At 43.2% G+C, this 19769-nt stretch overlaps 1 protein-coding gene across 1 annotated transcript; it reads right to left on the reverse strand.

Annotated features, from left to right (window-relative positions):
* Positions 1-1853: 1853 nt before the first annotated feature.
* On the reverse strand, positions 1854-18707 carry prkag3b (protein kinase, AMP-activated, gamma 3b non-catalytic subunit). The gene is made up of 13 exons (XM_034213724.1): positions 18501-18707; positions 15068-15134; positions 7959-8065; positions 7782-7863; positions 7235-7293; positions 6983-7028; positions 6596-6650; positions 6112-6238; positions 5612-5777; positions 5438-5475; positions 4986-5132; positions 4435-4528; positions 1854-2505 (listed from the first exon to the last, which is right to left on the reverse strand). The coding sequence occupies exons 1-13, from the start codon at positions 18516-18518 to the stop codon at positions 2474-2476; spliced, it is 1038 nt and encodes a 345-aa protein (XP_034069615.1). The 5' UTR covers positions 18519-18707; the 3' UTR covers positions 1854-2473.
* Between the last annotated feature and the right edge of the window lie 1062 nt (positions 18708-19769).

The following is a 19769-nucleotide window of genomic DNA, read 5'->3' on the forward strand; positions in this document are numbered from 1 at the left end:
AGTAATATCGATGTAATTGGGAGCCTTTTATACAGATATTTACCTATGACTTATTTAATCCCTTTTAATTACCGATTGTTTGTCGCGTCTCTTTGAAAGTACAGTTCACTCCTGCTACACATATCTTGAGATAACATTTTCACGTGCTGTTACCTTCATTTATTTGCTCCATAATTACAATAATTAAACCACAACATTAGTATTAATTATTACCAATATATTACCAGGCTGTTGTATTAAGAAACATGTTTTTTTCAGAGTACAAAACTGATATACAGTGGGGCAAAAAAGTATTTAGTCAGTCACCGATTGTGCAAGTTCTCCCACTGAAAAAGATGAGAGAGGCCTGTAATTCTCATCCTAGGTACACTTCAACTATGAGAGACAGAATGGGGGGAAAGAATCCAGGAAATCACATTGTAGGATTTTTAATGAATTAATTGGTAAATTCCTCTGTAAAATAAGTATTTGGTCACCTACAAACAAACAAGATTTCTGGCTCTCACAGACCTGTAACTTCTTCTTTAAGCGCCTCCTCTGTCCTCCACTTGTTAACTGTATTAATGGCACCTGTTTGAACTTGTTATCAGTATAAAAGACACCTGTCCACAACCTCAAACAGTCACACTCCAAACTCCACTATGGCCAAGAGCAAAGAGCTGTCAAAGGACACCAGAAACAAAATTGTAGACCTGCACCAGGCTGGGAAGACTGAATCTGCAATAGGTAAGCAGCTTGGTGTGAAGAAATCAACTGTGGGAGCAATTATTAGAAAATGGAAGACATACAAGACCACTGATAATCTCTCTCGATCTGGGGCTCCACGCAAGATCTCACCCCGTGGGGTCAAAATGATCACAAGAACGGTGAGCAAAAATCCCAGAACCACACGGGGGGACCGTCAATGACCTGCAGAGAGCTGGGACCAAAGTGACAAAGGCTACCATCAGTAACACACTACGCCGCCAGGGACTCAAATCCTGCAGTGCCAGACGTGTCCCCCTGCTTAAGCCAGTACATGTCCAGGCCCGTCTGAAGTTTGCTAGAGAGCATTTAGATGATCCAGAAGAGGATTGGGAGAATGTCATATGGTCAGATGAAACCAAAATAGAACTTGTTGGTAAAAACTCAACTAGACGTGTTTGGAGGAGAAAGAATGCTGAGTTGCATCCAAAGAACACCTACTGTGAAACATGGGGGTGGAAACATCATGCTTTGGGGCTGTTTTTCTGCAAAGGGAACAGGACGACTGATCCGTGTAGAGGAAAGAATGAATGGGGCCATGTATCGTGAGATTTTGAGTGACAACCTCCATCAGCAAGGGCATTGAAGATGAAACGTGGCTGGGTCTTTCAGCATGACAATGATCCCAAACACACCGCCCGGGCAACGAAGGAGTGGCTTCGTAAGAAGCATTTCAAGGTCCTGGAGTGGCCTAGCCAGTCTCCAGATCTCAACCCCATAGAAAATCTTTGGAGGGAGTTGAAAGTCTGTGTTGCCCAGCAACAGCCCCAAAACATCATTGCTCTAGAGGAGATCTGCATGGAGGAATGGGCCAAAATACCAGCAACAGTGTGTGAACACCTTGTGAAGACTTACAGAAAACGTTTGACCTCTGTCATTGCCAACAAAGGGTATATAACAAAGTATTGAGATGAACTTTTGTTATTGACCAAATACTTATTTTCCACCATAATTTGCAAATAAATTCTTTAGAAATCAGACAATGTGATTTTCTGGATTTATTTGTTTTCTCATTTTGTCTCTCATAGTTGAGGTATACCTAGGATGAAAATTACAGGCCTCATCTTTTTAAGTGGGAGAACTTGCACAATTTGTGGCTGACTAAATACTTTTTTGCCCCACTGTAAATGACCTTGTAATTATTGATCTGTAAACCTTGTATTTATCTTGGTCCTAAATGACCACTGCATCATATCGATGTTCTTCACTATACTAAACCTAAATAACCGTGTTGCAAGGAAAACGATGTTTCTGCAGATAAGTAGTCATCAGTACACTTTAAAGCAAAACATTTTATGTATTTGTTCACAGTGACTGGAGCACAAGTGCATTTATAAAAAGGTGATCACAATTCTAAAATACAATATAAGAATTTCTAATTTGTAATCATTCTAAGTCCAAAAGGTGAACTACATACCATTAAATATAACTTGAACAACTACATTTGCATACAACCTAACTTGCAAAGTAACTTAAAATGTGATGCTTCAGTCCAGGTCAGGTAGAAAGTCTTTGGATGTCAGGTCAACGCAGTTTTCCAGCCACACCTTTGAAATAGTTCAACTCTGCGGTATCTTCCTTGCAAAATGTTCCCTTTCTCTTTCCATATTTGTCTTCTGGACCGGGATTGAAACCAATGACCTCTCAGCGGTAACTCAACTCTGCTAATCCCCGGTTTACTTGCCCCTTTATAGTCTCTTTCAATCCATCAACGTCCATCTTGTTTTCTTCATTGTTGAAAGTATGATCCCTCACACATATCTGGAAAAGACCAAATGAGAGAGTTAATGAAATCAGTCTGAGACCAAGTTTAACTTCTGTGACTAAAACGTCACCTTAACCAATGTTTAGGCAAGTTGGACATTTGGAGTTTTGCCAGCAGTTGAACTAAGAAACAAACTCCTAACATACAGTATGTATACACATTCACAACACTAAGTCTATCTGTTACTACTTATCATCTTTTCAATATGTACATTGTTTGTAGACAGAGGACAGGCATTAAAGCACACAGTCTGATGCTGTACATGTTTCATCAGGGCTGAAACTCAACGAAATGTTCACATCATATCAGAGAAACCAGAAAAGCTGGATGATATTGTTTGTTTACAGCCTGTGTGGATTCAGGTGTTCACATAGTTGGACAGCAATGAAAACAACGATTGGTAGCCCCTATATTTTGTTAATCACAACATGTTCTTTAAATAAACTAATGGACCTTCGTCATGAGTGATGGCTACTTGTATTTTAGGTAAATCTGGTATGATGTAAATACAGCATATTGTTATGACATGCCCCGCAGATGTAAAGACAACCTTAACGTGGTAATTTACGTCACGGCAAGATATTTGAATGAGCCTGTATGTTACCTAGAAGGTGAAGCCAAATCTAAATCGCTTGTTGAATCCCATATTTTCTGACCTGCAGCCAACAAAAAAACAGACTAGGTTGCCATATATGTATAATACTGGACCCATCATCCTAGTAGACATTTTGCTCATAGTCAGACAGTTATTGTTTGCATTCATTCCAACATAAAGCACTTATACACATATACATTCAACATGATGACTATCAGACTCAAATTTATCTCACATGCTCACTACTAAAACATATCTATTTGACCATCACATCACTGATCTGAGTACAGACACATCTGTCCCCGGATGTGTTCACGTTCTTACAGCAGAGATGGGTGGGAATTGGACAGACAATCACAGCAGGTGGACACCTTGATGGTGAATGATTTCATATTCAATCAGGGCTTTATAGCCTCTTGAGGGTACAACATTACATTAACATATACTAAACAAACAGTTGTGATACATGTACCAATTCCCCCTCATGTGAACCTCTCGGGAAATCATCAGAAGAACCACAACAGGCAGCAGCAAGGCCTTCTAATTATGACAATGCAAGCTAAGACAGGCAGCCACCGGCAGCTTAGCTTGGGCTTCATACCTGGGGTTTGTTGGCTAACTGAAGCTGGTGACATGGTGGTTTCAGAGGAGGAACTGCAGCCTGAAGACGTTGTGTGTGTGTGGGGGGGGGGGGTCACATCCAACTTTGTAAAAAAGCAATTGTTAAAGCAATGTTGATTTTGGCTAGGCAGGGGGTTCTGAAGGGGTCTTTTTACTTATTTTACAGAGGCATCAGATCGGGATCATTTAGTTTGATGCTTCAAATTAGTTTTAGAGGAAACAAAAAGGCAGTTTTTCTCCTGTTGAGGTGGTTGGTTGATATGGAAATAGCAGAAAGAGACTTGCTAGTTGATCACAGCAAGGTTTAAGAACATATTTCAGAGATTGATCTCTCACTAGATCTCTCACTATCCTGGAGGGGGGTCTTCAGATGAATTCCTAAACGTGGTAATTTCTTTAATTAGTATTTACAAGTATTCTTGAAAGGTTCAGGAGATTTCAGGAAGGGAGGACGAAGGAAGAGTCGGACCTTTGACGTCAGAACATTTCACAGGAACCGAAGAAAGACACTCTTTGTCTTCAGGAGGATTTCAAGTTGAAGAAGACGAAAAGTTTTGTTATTAGGAACAAGAGCATTCACAAGAGGAGAAGGAACATAGATTGAGGGAGCAGGAAACTTTCAAGGATTTGAAGGTAGATGGAAGGACCGGGGCTTTGAGAGAAAGAGCAAGGGATTGGAGTTGGCGTTAGGAGTACAGCGCATCAATACCTGCAGGAGTGAGAACCAGGGCTTGTAGAAGGTCAGACAGAGAGACAATCCCTCTCACCACATCACCGCTGTCAACCAACACCAAACGATGCACCTAGAGGAGAGAGGACATGGTCGTCATGCTTTGATTATTGCACGTGCCACATACTGTCATGTAAAAGAATAATACCAGAAGGAAAATTATAAAGAAAGACAAACAAAATCTGTGAAGGTAACTGTTCAAAACAGGAATTGAAATGCTCATTTCATATAAACATTCAGAGATGGGAGGTCACAGTGGAATACAAATATTGTTTTCTCTAATTCATTGTCAAAAACCACTTGCGTTTGAGTGTATCTTGACTGTGTCCTTATTGAAAACAACGGAAAACATGACCCATTAATGTGTAAGAATCGTAACAGAAAGCTAACTGCTAATAGATTAGAGTTCAGTCCAATGTATATGAACAAGAAAAACCTTAATTGCATAAACCAGTTAGGGAACATTATTCATCCTACATACAGTATAATAAGGTTATGTCAGTCAGACAGTGAATGAATGTGTGTGTTACCTCAGCCTTAGCAATGCGGTCGATGATGGTCTCCAGTGTTTCGTAAGGGTAACACTTCAGCACTCCCTCCACACAGCAGGCTCTGGAGGAAATGGCCTCCCTCACCGTCATGTCCAGGTTGTTGTAGTTTTTCTGGGCTGCGAGGTTCTGAACCAAGGAGAAAAACAGAAAACAATATTGGTCCACTAACAGCAGATTAAGTTGAAATGTAGTCGATTTTAGGCAATATAGTCCTCATTGCATGCATTGAAAGCTGAGCATGCAGCTGCAAAATCTGGACATGGAAAATGGCATTCCAAAATATGGATGAAAATGATGCATTTGACTGTGCTTTTGCGGGTATTAAGCCATATCTGAATGATATCTAAACCAGACAAAAACAATAATTGGAATGAGCATGACAAGGGATTGAAGGAACCACAATTATTATGAGATGTGTGAAACTAACTTACAATGACGTCAAACCTGGAGTACAGTGCCACGACTTTACCTACGGAGGAGAACATTGCAGACCATAGATGGTAGATGAAAACATAGATGTCAACTGAAACCCTCTTTTTATTAAACTGACAAACAAAATGACCCTTTTTTAACATCCTACAGTAAAATGTTATGTTGGCCTATACCTTGCTCATTGACTACTGGCAGGGCAGAAACTCTTCTCTCCACAAAGATAGTCAGAGCGTCATAGACTGAGGCCGATTCCTGGACTGTTGCAATCTCTCTGAAGGTACCGATCGCCACCTCATTGATCCGCTTCTGAAGAAACCTGGGCTTAGGAATCATAGATCCCTGGAGGGGATGGGAGGAGAGAGACAAATACAATATCTTAATGTCAAACCAAATTGGGAACAATTCCATAGAAGTCAAACAGAAATGCACTGCTAACATTTCTCACTGTTTTTGGTTCTCTTAAATTCTGTCAGTAATGCAATCTATATAAATGTATCAATTTCTCACCCCACATTTTTATTGATTTACTAATTTGCCCTTTCTCTCTTCTCTAAATACAAAACCCGATTTCCAGCACATCCTCAAATTACTCCATGGGGGAAGTACCCTATTTGGATGAATGTATAACAACTTTAGGACAAGCCCCAGAAAGATACTCTCAGAGAAATCTTACAAAGATGTGGAGGAACTTGAGGATGCGTTTGTGAGTCAGGATGTGGAGGACATTTCCTGACGCCGGGTCGATGATCGGCAGCCGGTGTATCTTATTCTTCAACAAGGAGTAGATGGCATCAAACAGACTGGGGAGAAATAGAATCCCATGATTACGATTATTATAATTACACATGAGGACTTTAGCATAGAACAACATAAGGCACAGCTCGGACTCGGGTGATGACTGGCTCCGAATGTAGAAAGGTTGACTTTAAGCCCAAAAATGTACAGCTTTTTGAAAATACCACCAACCATTATTAGCACTAACACAATAGTTAAACTTACAAGAGAGTGTGTAAAGAGCCATGAAAATATCCCACTTTTAAATACCTAAGACAATGTTTTAAACGGCTATAGTATCTTATGTGGCATATTACAATTTATAGGAAGACATTTTACCATGAACCTGAATTTAATGAATTATTTGAGAGGCTGGTTTTCACCTGCAGTCAGGTGTGATGCTGATCAGTCTGTTGATATGGTACTGTAGATAGATCTCTGCCAAGATAGAGAATCACAATGTATTAACACAAGGGCGGTGGTGGCGAAGTCCATAGGGACTTGGCTTGGCAACTGGAAGGTTACCAGTTCAAGTCCCGGAAATACCAAGTGCTACCGAGGTGTCCCTGAGCAAGGCACCGTTCCCTACACTGCTGGTAGCCTACTGCTCCTAACACTAGGATGGGTCAAATGCAGAGAAACCATTTTGTTACACAGCACCTGTACTGTACATGTACTACGCAATGACAATAAGTTCAAACTACCAAAACAAAATGTAGATAGTTAAAAAAAAAGAGAGAAAGAAATCAACTATATAATGTTGTACAGACCTCTCCATGTCTCTATCTTGTGCTCTTCCAGCTCATATATCTGAACCTGCAGAACAAAGAAACATCATCAGCCTCGAAAGTATATGTGTGATTTTTAAATCCGGATTTTCTACTTAAAACGGATCATTTAAAAAAGTGACACCACTGTGCATGGTGCATGGCATTTCAACACGACACCGACTGGCATGCAACACACTCTTAGGACCTAAGGTGTTTATTTGCCACAAATAATCCAAAGGTCACACGGCTCACCAGAGGAGACTTGTAATAGCGATGGAGAATGTTGATGAAGTCAGTGATGGTCAGCATACCTGCACGCAAACACAGGCACAATGGAAACATCTGACATGTATGGGAACATTTAAAGCAGCCGTATTAAGCTCATTCTCAGGTTCATATTTGGTGCTTCTACTGGGAAAAATGTCTTTATTTTCTCACACTGCCTGTGCTGCAGCACCTCTTTTCATCCTCTGTCTGAAACCAGAGCCCAGTCTGCTCTGATTGGTCAACCGCTTAGAGATTCCCCAAACTTCAGCCTATCACGTACAATGTGCTGGAGTGCTAGCCCATAGAAGCACAAGGAGTCCATTGAAGGCCAATGACGTGTGGGAGAGCAACTTCCTCTGGAGGGAACTTTGGGATTATAGGCTTTGCAGACATTTTTACAGTACATGCACAAAAACCTATCCAACACAGGAAAGGGAAAACCAGAAAAAACGAAATATGGCCTCTTGAAATATATACCACAAAGTCTCTTTCTCCCAAAAAGTGGTAGAGCCACATGTGTGTTATTGCTCACCCACAAAACACTTCAGCTTGTCGTCCCACAGTGGAGCGGCCCTCACTCCGTTAGCTACCAGAGCAAAGAAAGCCTTCTTCACCTGTCGAAACACACACAGATTTAATAATTACAACCCAAAATAGTCATGCATATAAAACATTTTTATTTATTTTTTAAATAAAAGATGTCCCATACCTGTAGTGTTGTGTCAAAAATGACCAGTTTGGAGCTGGTAGGGATGGCGTCATAGCAGCAGTGACTCTTCATGAAGTTCATGTAGATGAACGTGTCAGGGTCTGTGGCTGAATGGGGTACAAAAGTATGTGTTGCTTATGACTACCAATTACAAATAAACATGTGAAAACACTTCATATACACTGGAGCCAAGAGATATGATGTAAAGTCAAAATATCAACAACCTTTATTGCAATAATCATGATAAACGTTGGGCATTGGGAATGTGATTTTCATCCATCCATCCATCCATCCATCTTCTCCCGCTTATCCGTGGTCGGGTCGCGGGGGTAGCAGTTCCAGCAGAGAGCCCCAAACTTTCTTTTCCCTGGCGACATCAACCAGCTCTGACTGGGGGATCCCAAGGCGCTCCCAGGCCAGCGAAGAGATATAATCCCTCCACCTGGTCCTAGGTCTACCCCTTGGTCTCTTCCCAGCTGGACGTGCCTGGAACACCTCCCTAGGGAGGCGCCCAGGTGGCATCCTAACTAGGTGCCCGAACCACCTCAACTGGATCCTTTCGACGCGAAGGAGGAGCGGCTCAACTCCGAGTCCCTCCCTGATGACCGAACTTCTCACCTTATCCCTAAGGGAGACTCCAGCCACCCTGCGGAGAAAACCCATCTCGGCCGCTTGTATCCGCGATCTCGTTCTTTCGGTCATGACCCATCCTTCATGACCATAGGTGAGGGTAGGAACGAAAATGGCCCGGTAGACAGAGAGCTTTGCCTTCTGGCTCAGCTCCCTTTTCGTCACAACGGTGCGGTAAAGCGACTGCAGTACCGCTCCCGCTGCTCCGATTCTCCGGCCCATCTCACGCTCCATTGTTCCCTCACTCGAGAACAAGACCCCGAGATACTTGAACTCCTTCACTTGGGGTAAGGACTCATTCCCTACTTGAAGTGGACAGTCCATCGGTTTCCTGCTGAGAACCATGGCCTCAGATTTGGAGGTGCTGATCCTCATCCCAGCCGCTTCACACTCGGTTGCGAACCGATCCAGTGAGTGCTGAAGGTCGCAGACCGATGAAGCCATTAGAACCACATCATCTGCAAAAAGCAGTGGTGCAATCCTTAGTCCACCGAACTGCAGACCCCCTCCCCCACGACTACGCCTCGAAATCCGATCGATGTATATTACAAACAGGATTGGTGACAAAGCGCACCCCTGGCGGAGGCCAACCCTCACCGGAAATGTGTCCGATTTACTGCCGAGGACCCGGACACAGCTCTCGCTTTGGGAGTACAGAGATTGGATGGCCCTGAGTAGAGACCCCCTCACCCCATACTCCCGCAGCACCTCCCACAGTAACTCCCTGAGAACTCGGTCATACGCCTTCTCCAAGTCTACAAAACACATGTAGACTGGATAAGCGTACTCCCAGGCCCCCTCCAGGATCCTTGCGAGAGTAAAAAGCTGATCCGTCGTTCCACGACCAGGACGGAATCCGCATTGTTCCTCCTCAATCTGAGGTTCGACAATCGGCCTGACCCTCCTTTCGAGTACCTTAGAGTAAACTTTCCCGGGGAGGCTGAGTAGTGTGAGGCCTCTGTAATTGGCACACACCCTCTGATCCCCCTTTTTAAAAAGGGGAACCACCACCCCGGTCTGCCACTCCTTCGGTACTGTTTCCGACTTCCACGCAACGTTGATGAGACGTGTCAACCATGACAGTCCCTCAACACCCAGAGCCTTCAGCATTTCCGGGCGGATCTCATCCACCCCCGGGGCTTTGCCACTGTGGAGTTGTTTGACGACCTCAGTGACCTCCCCCCGGGAGATTGGTGTTGATCCCCCGTCATACTCCAGCTCTGCCTCTAACATAGAGGGCGGAGTTGTCGGGTTCAGGAGTTCCTCAAAGTGTTCCTTCCAACGCCCTAACACTCCATCAGTTGAGGTCAACAACGTCCCATCCTTACTGTACACAGCTTGGATGGTTCCCTGCTTCCCCCTCCTGAGGTGTCGGACAGTTTTCCAGAACAACTTTGGTGCCGCCCGAAAGTCCTTCTCCATGTCTTCTCCGAACTTCTCCCACACCCGCTGCTTTGCCTCGGCCACGGATGAGGCTGCTGCCCTTCGGGCCTGTCGGTACCTTGCAACTGCCTCGGGAGTCCCCCGGGATAACAAATCCCTGAAGGCCTCCTTCTTCAGTCGGACGGCTTCCCTGACCACCGGTGTCCACCAGAAGGTTCGAGGGTTACCGCCCCTTGAGGCACCTAGGACCTTGAGACCACAGCTCCCCGCCGCGGCTTCGGCAATAGAGGCTTTGAACACCGACCACTCTGGTTCAATGTCCCCAACCTCCACAGGAATGCCCGAAAAGCTCCGCCGGAGGTGTGAGTTGAAGGCCTCCTGAACTTGGGCCTCCTCCAGACGTTCCCAGTTCACCCGAACTACACGTTTGGGCTTACCAGGTCTATCCAGAGGCTTCCCCCGCCACTCGACCCAACTCACCACCAGATGGTGATCAGTTGACAACTCCGCCCCTCTCTTTACCCGAGTGTCCAAAACATACGGCCTCAGGTCCGATGATACAATAACGAAATCGATCATGGACCTTCTGCCTAGGGTGCTCTGGTACCACGTACACTTATGAGCATCCTTATGTTCGAACATGGTGTTTGTTATGGCCAATCCATGACTAGCACAGAAGTCCAGTAACAAACCACCACTCCGGTTCAGATCAGGGGGGCCGTTCCTCCCAATCAAGCCCCTCCAAGTGTCTCCATCATTGCCCACATGTGCGTTGAAGTCTCCCAGCAAGATTAAAGAGTCCCCTTCAGGAGCCCCATACAGGACTCTTTCCAGGGTCTCCAAGAAGGCCGTATACTCTGAACTGCTGTTGGGTGCATAAGCACACACAACAGTCAGAGTTTCCCCCCCCATAACCCGCAGGCGTAGGGGAGGCGACCCTCTCGTCCACTGGGGTAAACTCCAACAACGAAGCACCTAACCGGGGACTTGTGAGTATCCCCACACCCGCCCGGCGCCTCACACCTTGAGCAACTCCGGAGAAGAATAGAGTCCAACCCCTATCCAGAAGTAAGGTTCCAGAGCCGACGCTGTGCGTAGAGGTGAGCCCAACCAGATCCAACTGGTAACGCTCCACCTCCCGCACAAGCTCCGGCTCCTTCCCCCCCAGAGAGGTGACGTTCCACGTCCCCAAAGCCAGCTTCTGTTGCCCGGGTCTGGTCCGTCGAGACCCTCCGCTTTCACTGCCACCCTTCTGGCAGCGCACCCGACCCCATCGATGTTTCCCGTAGGTGGTGGGCCCGCGGGACGGAGAAGCGGAGGTGTTGCCCACGTTGCCTTTTCGGGCTAGGCCCGGCCGGGCTCCGTGGCAAGCCCGGCCACCAGACGCTCGCCGACGAGTCCTCCTTCTGGGCCTGGCTCCAGAAGGGGACCCCGGGCTTCCTCCGGGCCGGGTATCCTCACTTCTTGTGTCGTCTTTCATGAGGTCTTTTGAATGATTTTCATTATCAAATCATTCAGGTTTGTTTGCACATTGTTCACGCAAACAATTCTACAGAATAACAGGAGCACTTGAGGCTGTAGACGTTCTTGCTGCACAGGAACTATCGTCAATCACTGTTGGAGAAATACTGTTTTCTCCACTCTTTGGGTTGTTTTAATGCACTGATATTGTAAAGGCAACCGAACAACAAATATTTGCCAGTGAGGGATATGGTGTGAAGCTTTTCCAGACGCGTGGTGTTGACAGCAAATCAGGTCTTCTCTTTGAGTGCATTTAAGATGTTTATTTGGATTGCAGGATGATGACAGCAAAACAAGAGCCGGGTGTTTAACTGATAACTAAACAACTAACTGTGATAAAGAAATAAACCGAAATTAACTCAAAACAAACAGAAAACACGCACGGTTGAAAAACTGTGTGGCTTCCCTCTGGTGATTCCCAATCCCTAATGCTGTGCACCTGTGTCCTCCCCAAATAGTAGGCTGTACCCTGAAATTGGCTGAGTCCCCGCCTATGCCCAGGTCAATTCAGTAGTATCACAGCACCTTCATATACAAATATTAAAATACATCAAATTGGCTGCAACAGATATATCATGTGTGGCTCTGAACTGTGTATGACCTTGCAGCTGCCTCTTCTTGTGATAGGAGGAGGCAGGGCATTTCAGGTTGTTGATATTTATAAGAAGACAGACTTGATGTCTCCCAAATATCTCATTTCTATGAAGCGTGAAGGAAGTACGTGAATCTTTCCAGAAGACGTCACAGATGACCCATCGCAGATGACCCGACTTTCCGACACCCGCGGCTGATATTAGCGCCACCTCGATTTACGACTTTATTGTTATCTCAGTGTTTTGGACTATATAAGCCTGATGTTTTTTTGCTGCTCCGTTGAGCAACATACCCCATGTGTGTGAGTTAACCCATATCCTTTGTATGTGATTTAACTCTGCTCCTACTTGCAAGAATAAATTAGTTACCTGATCAATGATTCTCAACCTGGTGTCGAGTGATATTTTTTTTAACATATTGGTCCTTCGAGCCGGATCCAAGATCTCCTTTTTTCTCCGGGCAAACGAGCCTGACACTGTGCACAGGGAGTCGAGAGACTCTTAGAAAAAGACCCCTACCTTGTTTCCCTTACAAATAAACAATTTGGTAAATAGGTTTCGCTGGAGAGGAGAGGAGTGACGGATCCTTGAACTACCGACACAGGAGAGAAAGTCAATACAGGCATCGTTTTGGTTTCAACCCCTTGATGTGTTTGCACAACAATGGAAAAATAGGGGGATGGTAACATCCACAAACAAACCTATTACACTAAAGATTTGATCCTATCACTTTTGGATGCAGTATTTAATTGAATTGATTTATTTAAAAAAGGATTACCTAGTCGTTAATGTCGAGCCCTGATAAAGATTTGATCCTATCACTTTTGGATGCAGTACAACTCCCTAAGAGAGTGGCTGTCTGTAAGTGTGCAGCACACACTACAGGGACGGACCCAATTTCCACAGGGAACCAAAAGGCAGATGAAGAGGCTAAGAAAGCAGCGCAGTGACAGTGACAGGACAATGACCAATATATTTCTGAAAATATGGAACACATTGATCATGACATCCTAAAAGACATGCAAGCGAATGCACCTGACAAAGAAAAGGTATACTGGAAGAAGAAGTTGTGTACACAGAATAAAGAGGGGTTGTGGGAAAGTACAGAAGGCAAATTTGTATTACCAAAAAGCTTATTTCGATATGCAGCTGTATTGAGCCATGGGTTGGACCACGGCTCAACAGTGGGAATGGTGGACGTAATACAGAAGATATTCACAGCCTATGGCTTTACAAAGTACTAAAAGTAGTAAAATGGTTAAGCATGTTCTGTGTGTGCACAGTATAACCCTCAGGGACAGTTCAGACCAAAGAGAGGTAAAATACCGGAGCCCCAGTATCCGTTTCAGCACATTTGCATGGACTTTATTGAACTAAATAAATGTGAGGGAATGAAATATTGTCTAACAATCATTGACGTACTCAAAATGGATTGAAGTTTTTCCAACTAGGAATCCGGATGCATTGACAGTGGCTAAAGCATTGACAAATCACATAATCCCACGTTTTGGAATTCCGGAAAAGATCTATAGCGATAATGGCACACACTTTGTAAATAAAGTAATTCAGGATTTGACAGCTGTATTTGGAATACAATTAAAACAACATTGTTCTTATCATCCACAATCAGCAGGGTTGATAGAAATAAATAATGGTACAGTAAAAGCTAAACTAAAGAAGATGATGGCCGAGACAGGAAAAACATGGATGAGATGCTTAGCACCAGTGATGCTAAGCATGCACATCCTACCCAGTGCTAGAGGGCTATCACCTTTTGAAATGTTATATGGAAGACCATATTATCTGCCTGAGTTAAAACCATTTGTAAGAGAGGACGAGTATGAGTGAAAACACAGCAGAATATATGGCAAAAATGTTGAGAAGAAAAGAGATCACAAATGTTATTGTCCCCTCTGCACAGGAAGTACCTGACACTACACAGACAGTGAAACCAGGAGAGTGAGTGTTCACCAGAGCGATAAAGAGGAAGAGCTGGCACTCGCCCAAGTGGGAGGGTCCCTACCAAGCACTCCTGTCTACACTGACTGCAGTTAGAGTGGCGGAGAGACCATCCTGGATACATCTGACTGTGAAGCTGTTTAAACCTAAAGACAGAAACTCGCCTCTACTGTGGTGAAGTCTGGCTACAAAGGGAGGTGATTCCAATAAGGGCACTTGTCTCAAACCAGTGAAGAAACCAACAGAACCCAGTAGAATTTAAAGAGTGAACGTTAGCAGGGAAACAGTAACGGGTCTGAGTGATAGAAACTGACGATGTACAGAGAAATAATTAGGCCATGGCATCCATTCGGATTACATTAAAACATGTGCCTATACAATCTACCTATACCTCAGCCGTTTGGGTACTTTTGTATATGAATTTTTAATCTTTTATAATCATTTGTATTTTCCAAGTTCTATGTTATTCCGTAGTATAAACAGGAGGGATATGTTGGAGAAATACTGTTTTCTCCACTCTTTGGGTTATTTTAATGCACTGATATCATGTGTGGCTCTGAACTGTATATGACCTTGCAGCTGCCTCTTCTTGTGATAGGAGGAGGCAGGGCATATCAAGTTGTTGATATTTATGAGAAGACAGACTTGCTGTCTCCTAAATATCTCATTTCTATAAAGCGTGAAGGAAGTACGTGACTCTTTCCAGAAGACGTCACAGATGACCCATCGCAGATGACCCGACTTTCCGACACCCGCGGCTGATATTAGCGCCACCTCGATTTACGACTTTGTTGTTATCTCCTGTGTTTTGGACTAGCCTATATAAGCCTGATGTTTTTTGCTGCTCCGTTGAGCAACATACCCCATGTGTGTGAGTTAACCCATATCCTTTGTATGTGATTTAACTCGGCTCCTTCTTGCAAGAATAAATTAGTTACCTGATCATTGATTCTCAACCTGGTGGCGAGTGATATTTTTTTAACAATCACTATACACACAAATCACACAATCTTCCAATCTTACCTCTGCTCCTCACTGGGAGACCATCTTCTTCCTCATCCTCCTCCTGGTCCATCTCAAACAACGGAGCCTGGGAAAGGAAGCATATCAACACTTTTTGTAGTGTAGTTGTCACGTTTCCAGGACCAAATAAAGCCCTCAGTGATATTTGACTTGCATGGTCTGTAATATAATCTGTATCTGTGATGAAAACGTGTGTTAAAGACAGAGCGGTTGTAGGACTGTCTACATATAAGATGGCATGTTTTATGGCAGCAAACAAGAATGTGTATTTATATTTTTGTTGCAACAATCCTGTCATTTAAGGCCCTGAAGAAGTTGCATTGGAAAAACTGTGGAAAATAGATAAAACATGGAATTTGTGCAACGTATATCCTGGAAAGAGTCCAACTTGCAGCATGCCTGGGAGACAATGGAGATTCCCAGAAGGAGCAGGAGGAAGTGACAGCAGCTCTGTTTCTCTGTTATCACCATGGACTTGAGGAGTGACGGGGAAAAGGGTGAGAGGAATGGACTAAGTTTGACATGGAGTGTGCGCAGCGTTTATAGCTTTACCAGAATTAGCTATGAGCTACTTCATATCTGTGGGTCCTAGGCAGGAAACAAACAATAACATATGCACGTATGTCTACAGTATAAAGAAACCCTAACCAGACAGTTATTCATCATTAAACAACAGTAACATCAGCAACAACAACATTAAAGCAGCACAAGAACTGCGGCATATCTCTGTGCCACAAGAGCAGTGCGTACTTTGAAATTCTTTTTTTATCCATATGTTGGCCTTACAGGACACCATCCACTTGTGTGGCCTGAATGAAAAATGATATCAAGCTTATGGAATAGTTTCACACCATCAAGTATTTATTTTCTGATATTAAAAGCTATGTGGTTAACATGTCTCTAATGTGTTTCAAAGGCAAGGCAAGGCACGTTTATTTATATAGCACTTTTCAACACAAGGCAATTCAAAGTGCTTTACAAAAAATGAAAGACATTAATAAAATGGCATTTAAAATCAGTCATTAAAAAGAAAAGCTAATAAAATAAACATTAAAAGAAAAAATACATGGATAAAAGTTACAGTGCAGTCTAAGATATGAATAGTTCAATTAAACATTAAAAGAAAAAGTACATGGATCAAAGTTACAGTGCAGTCTAAGATATGAATAGTTCAATTAAAAGCAGCGACAAAAAGAAAAGTCTTCAGCCTGGATTTAAAAGTAGTCAGAGTTGCAGCGGACCTGCAGGTTTCTGGGAGTTTGTTCCAGATATTTGGAGTATAATAACTGAACGCTGCTTTACCATGTTTAGTTCTGACTCTGGGGACAGAAAGCTGACCAGTCCCTGAAGACCTGAGAGATCTGGATGGTTCATAATTTAGCAGGAGGTCAGAAATGTATTTTGTGCCTAAGCCATTCAGTGCTTTATAAACCAGCAGCAGTATTTTGAAATCTATTCTTTGACACACAGGAAGCCAGTGTAAAGACTTCAGAACAGGAGTGATGTGATCCACTTTCTTAGTGTCAGTGAGGACTCGAGCAGCAGCGTTCTGAATCAGCTGCATTTTCCTAATAGATTTTTTAGTGAGACCTGTGAAGACACCATTGCAGTAGTTGAATCTACTGAAGATAAAAGCATGGACAAGTTTTTCCAAATCCTGCTGTGACATTAGTCTTTTAATCCTAGATATATTCTTTAGGTGATAGTAGGCTGATTTAGTAACTGTTTTAATGTGACTGTTGAAACTCAGGTCAGAGTCCATGACTACACCTAGATTTCTGGCTTTATCTGTTGATTTGAACATTGCAGACTGAAGCTCAGCGCTAACTTTTATACGTTCTGACTTGGCTCCAAAAACCATCACCTCAGTTTTATCTTTGTTTAATTGGAGAAAGTTCTGACACATCCAGTCATTGATTTGTTCAATGCACTTACTCAGTGTTTGAATTGGAGCATAGTCTCCTGGTGAAATTGTTACGTACATTTGTGTGTCATCTGCATAGCTATGGTAACTTATTTTGTTGTTTTTCATTATCTGAGCCAGTGGTAGCATGTAGATGTTAAAGAGAAGAGGCCCCAAGATGGAGCCTTGAGGAACCCCACATGTCATATTTGTCAACTCAGATGTGTATTTACCTATAGAAACAAAGTTGTTTCTGTCCTTTAAGTAGGATTCAAACCAATTTAAAACTGTTTCCGAAAGTCCCACCCAGTTCTCCAGTCGGTCTAGTAATATGTTGTGGTCAACAGTGTCAAACGCAGCACTGAGATCTAATAATACTAACACTGAAGTTCTGCCACTGTCTGTGTTTAAGTGGATGTCATTGAAGACCTTTACAATAGCAGTCTCAGTGCTGTGGTTTGGACGAAAGCCTGACTGGAACACATCGAAACAGTTATTTAAATGCAAGAAATTACTCAACTGTTGAAAAACAACTTTTTCAATGATTTTACCTAGAAATGGGAGGTTTGATATGGGCCTGTAATTGTTCATTACTGAAGCATCTAGATTATTCTTTTTTAAGAGCGGTTTAATGACTGCCGTTTTCAGGGCCTGTGGAAAAATACCTGAGTGAAGAGATTTGTTTACTATATGAAGTAGATCTGAGGCCATGCAAGGCAAAACATCTTTGAAAAATCCTGTTGGAATAATATCAAGGCAGCAGGAGGAGGATTTCAGAAGTTGATTAATGTCCTCTAGGTTTTTATCATTAATCTGATGGAATTGTGTCATGGTGTTTGAATTGATGTTAAGTGGACACAGAGACAACACATTTGCTGTTCCTGATGCAGAGGCACTGACTGCTTGTCTGATTTTCTGAATTTTGTCAGTGAAGAAGGCAAAATCATTGCACGCCCTGGTGGATAGAAATTCAGAGGCTACTGACACTGGGGGGTTAGTTAGTCTGTTGACGGTAGCAAACAAGGCACGTGCATTGTTTTTGTTAATGATGTCAGAAAAGAACGATTGTCGTGCGTTTTTCAATTCCAAATTATAAAGGCCAAGTCTCTCTTTATAGATTTCAAAGTGATAATTAAGGATCATATTTAAAACTTGGTGTTTTGCTGGTAAAAAAAATGGTCGAGATACCCATTATAGGCGGTTTCAGACAAATGGGTAAAAAAGGGAATGAGAAGTTAACGATATGAAAATAAACAATAATACAATTAAAATCAAACTTTAAGAGACTGTTAACATCTCACAGCTTAACAGCTAGAATCGGTGCATGCACACACTCACTTTGTTCAGGCACTACACAAAGAATGTGAATGTGCTTGACTTTAAAATGGAAATGAACAGCTGATACAATGAACCTGCATTGTAAAGAAGCCCTCTTTTGGATCCTCTGATACAAAGTCATGTTCAGCAGATTTCAGTTACCAGTAAAACAGACAGCAAGTGTTGGTGGAGTGAGTGAGCAGAGTGTCCTACCTCTGCAAAAGGCTCCATGACTGGGCAAGGGGAGCAGGAGGTCTGCCCCTGTGAAACCAGAACTGCTGGTGAAAGCCTGGACTACAACCCTCGACCTGCTGTCCAACTCTGCTACCATGTCAATATAAAGAAGTCCAAGCAAGGAAAGAAGGAGGTACTGGACGTACAAGACAAAGTAAATATGCGCACAACCTGCTGCTATAGCCAGCTGGGAATGAATGTCTGGGAAAGACTGAGGTCTAAATCTGGAGTGAGGGGTGATAGGCCTGTGGCATTCATACAGAAAGGGAGGGGAAGCATGCACAGGGAGGCTAAACACAGACACATGAAAATACTTTATAACGTCTGTCACTTTATCATCCAATGGTAGGATCTTCAGCTTGCTGTTTACATTATAATGCAAGTCAATACACAATCTTGTTATTATTGCTTTTATGCTTTAAAAAAATACAAAATCATGTCAAGGGTTTTCAAATCATACGAACGATTTTATTGAAGAAGAAGCAATCTTGGACATCATACCAACAAATTGCAGGTTTGGATGCCCCTCAGCGTGTTGCATACTAATTGGACATGTGAGGAGTTTAATTAAATGTAACAAAACCATAACTCAATTATCAATGTGACAACAACACCTTTCTGATCTACAGATTCTGATGGTCTGTTTCTTTTCCTTTAAAGGTAGGGTTAGGGTAAACACATATTTTGCACGAGTGCACTTTTGGAAGATTGATAGAGCTTCATCGCTACCGCTGTTACCTCACACTGGCACCTGTGTGTTTGCTTACATGGGGACTAATGAGCAGTGTATCTAATTATGAGGAAGTCTCCCAAAACACACAGGAGGAGTTGTTACAGCTGGTCCTTTGCCTTAAAGCTGCATTGGTTCATTTTTTCATCCACTCAGGGGCAGTGCAACAAGCTGTGAACCAAGCACTGACAAATAATCTACCAGAACATTCATGGAGTCGTGTTTCTGGACCTAGTTGAACCTCCGTGCTGAAAAATGAAGCCAGCACGGAAGAGCTAAAAACTGCAGCGACGTGAATGGCCACTTGAAGCTGGCTCCAAAAACATGTTCCTTATAGAGGCCCTTATTAAAATGCCCAGCCAGCTTAAGAGGCTGAGCGGACATATTTACACCCTGGTACAATACACGTTTCGCAATTATGCCACATCAAGATGGAACGCTCTTCCCACAACTGTAAAGGAAAGTAAAACTATACTTACCTTCAAAACCTCTCTTAAAGAGCACCTTCGGGGGAGAGC

The sequence above is a fragment of the Gymnodraco acuticeps genome, unplaced genomic scaffold, assembly GCF_902827175.1.
Source record: "Gymnodraco acuticeps unplaced genomic scaffold, fGymAcu1.1, whole genome shotgun sequence".
NCBI lineage: Eukaryota > Metazoa > Chordata > Actinopteri > Perciformes > Bathydraconidae > Gymnodraco > Gymnodraco acuticeps.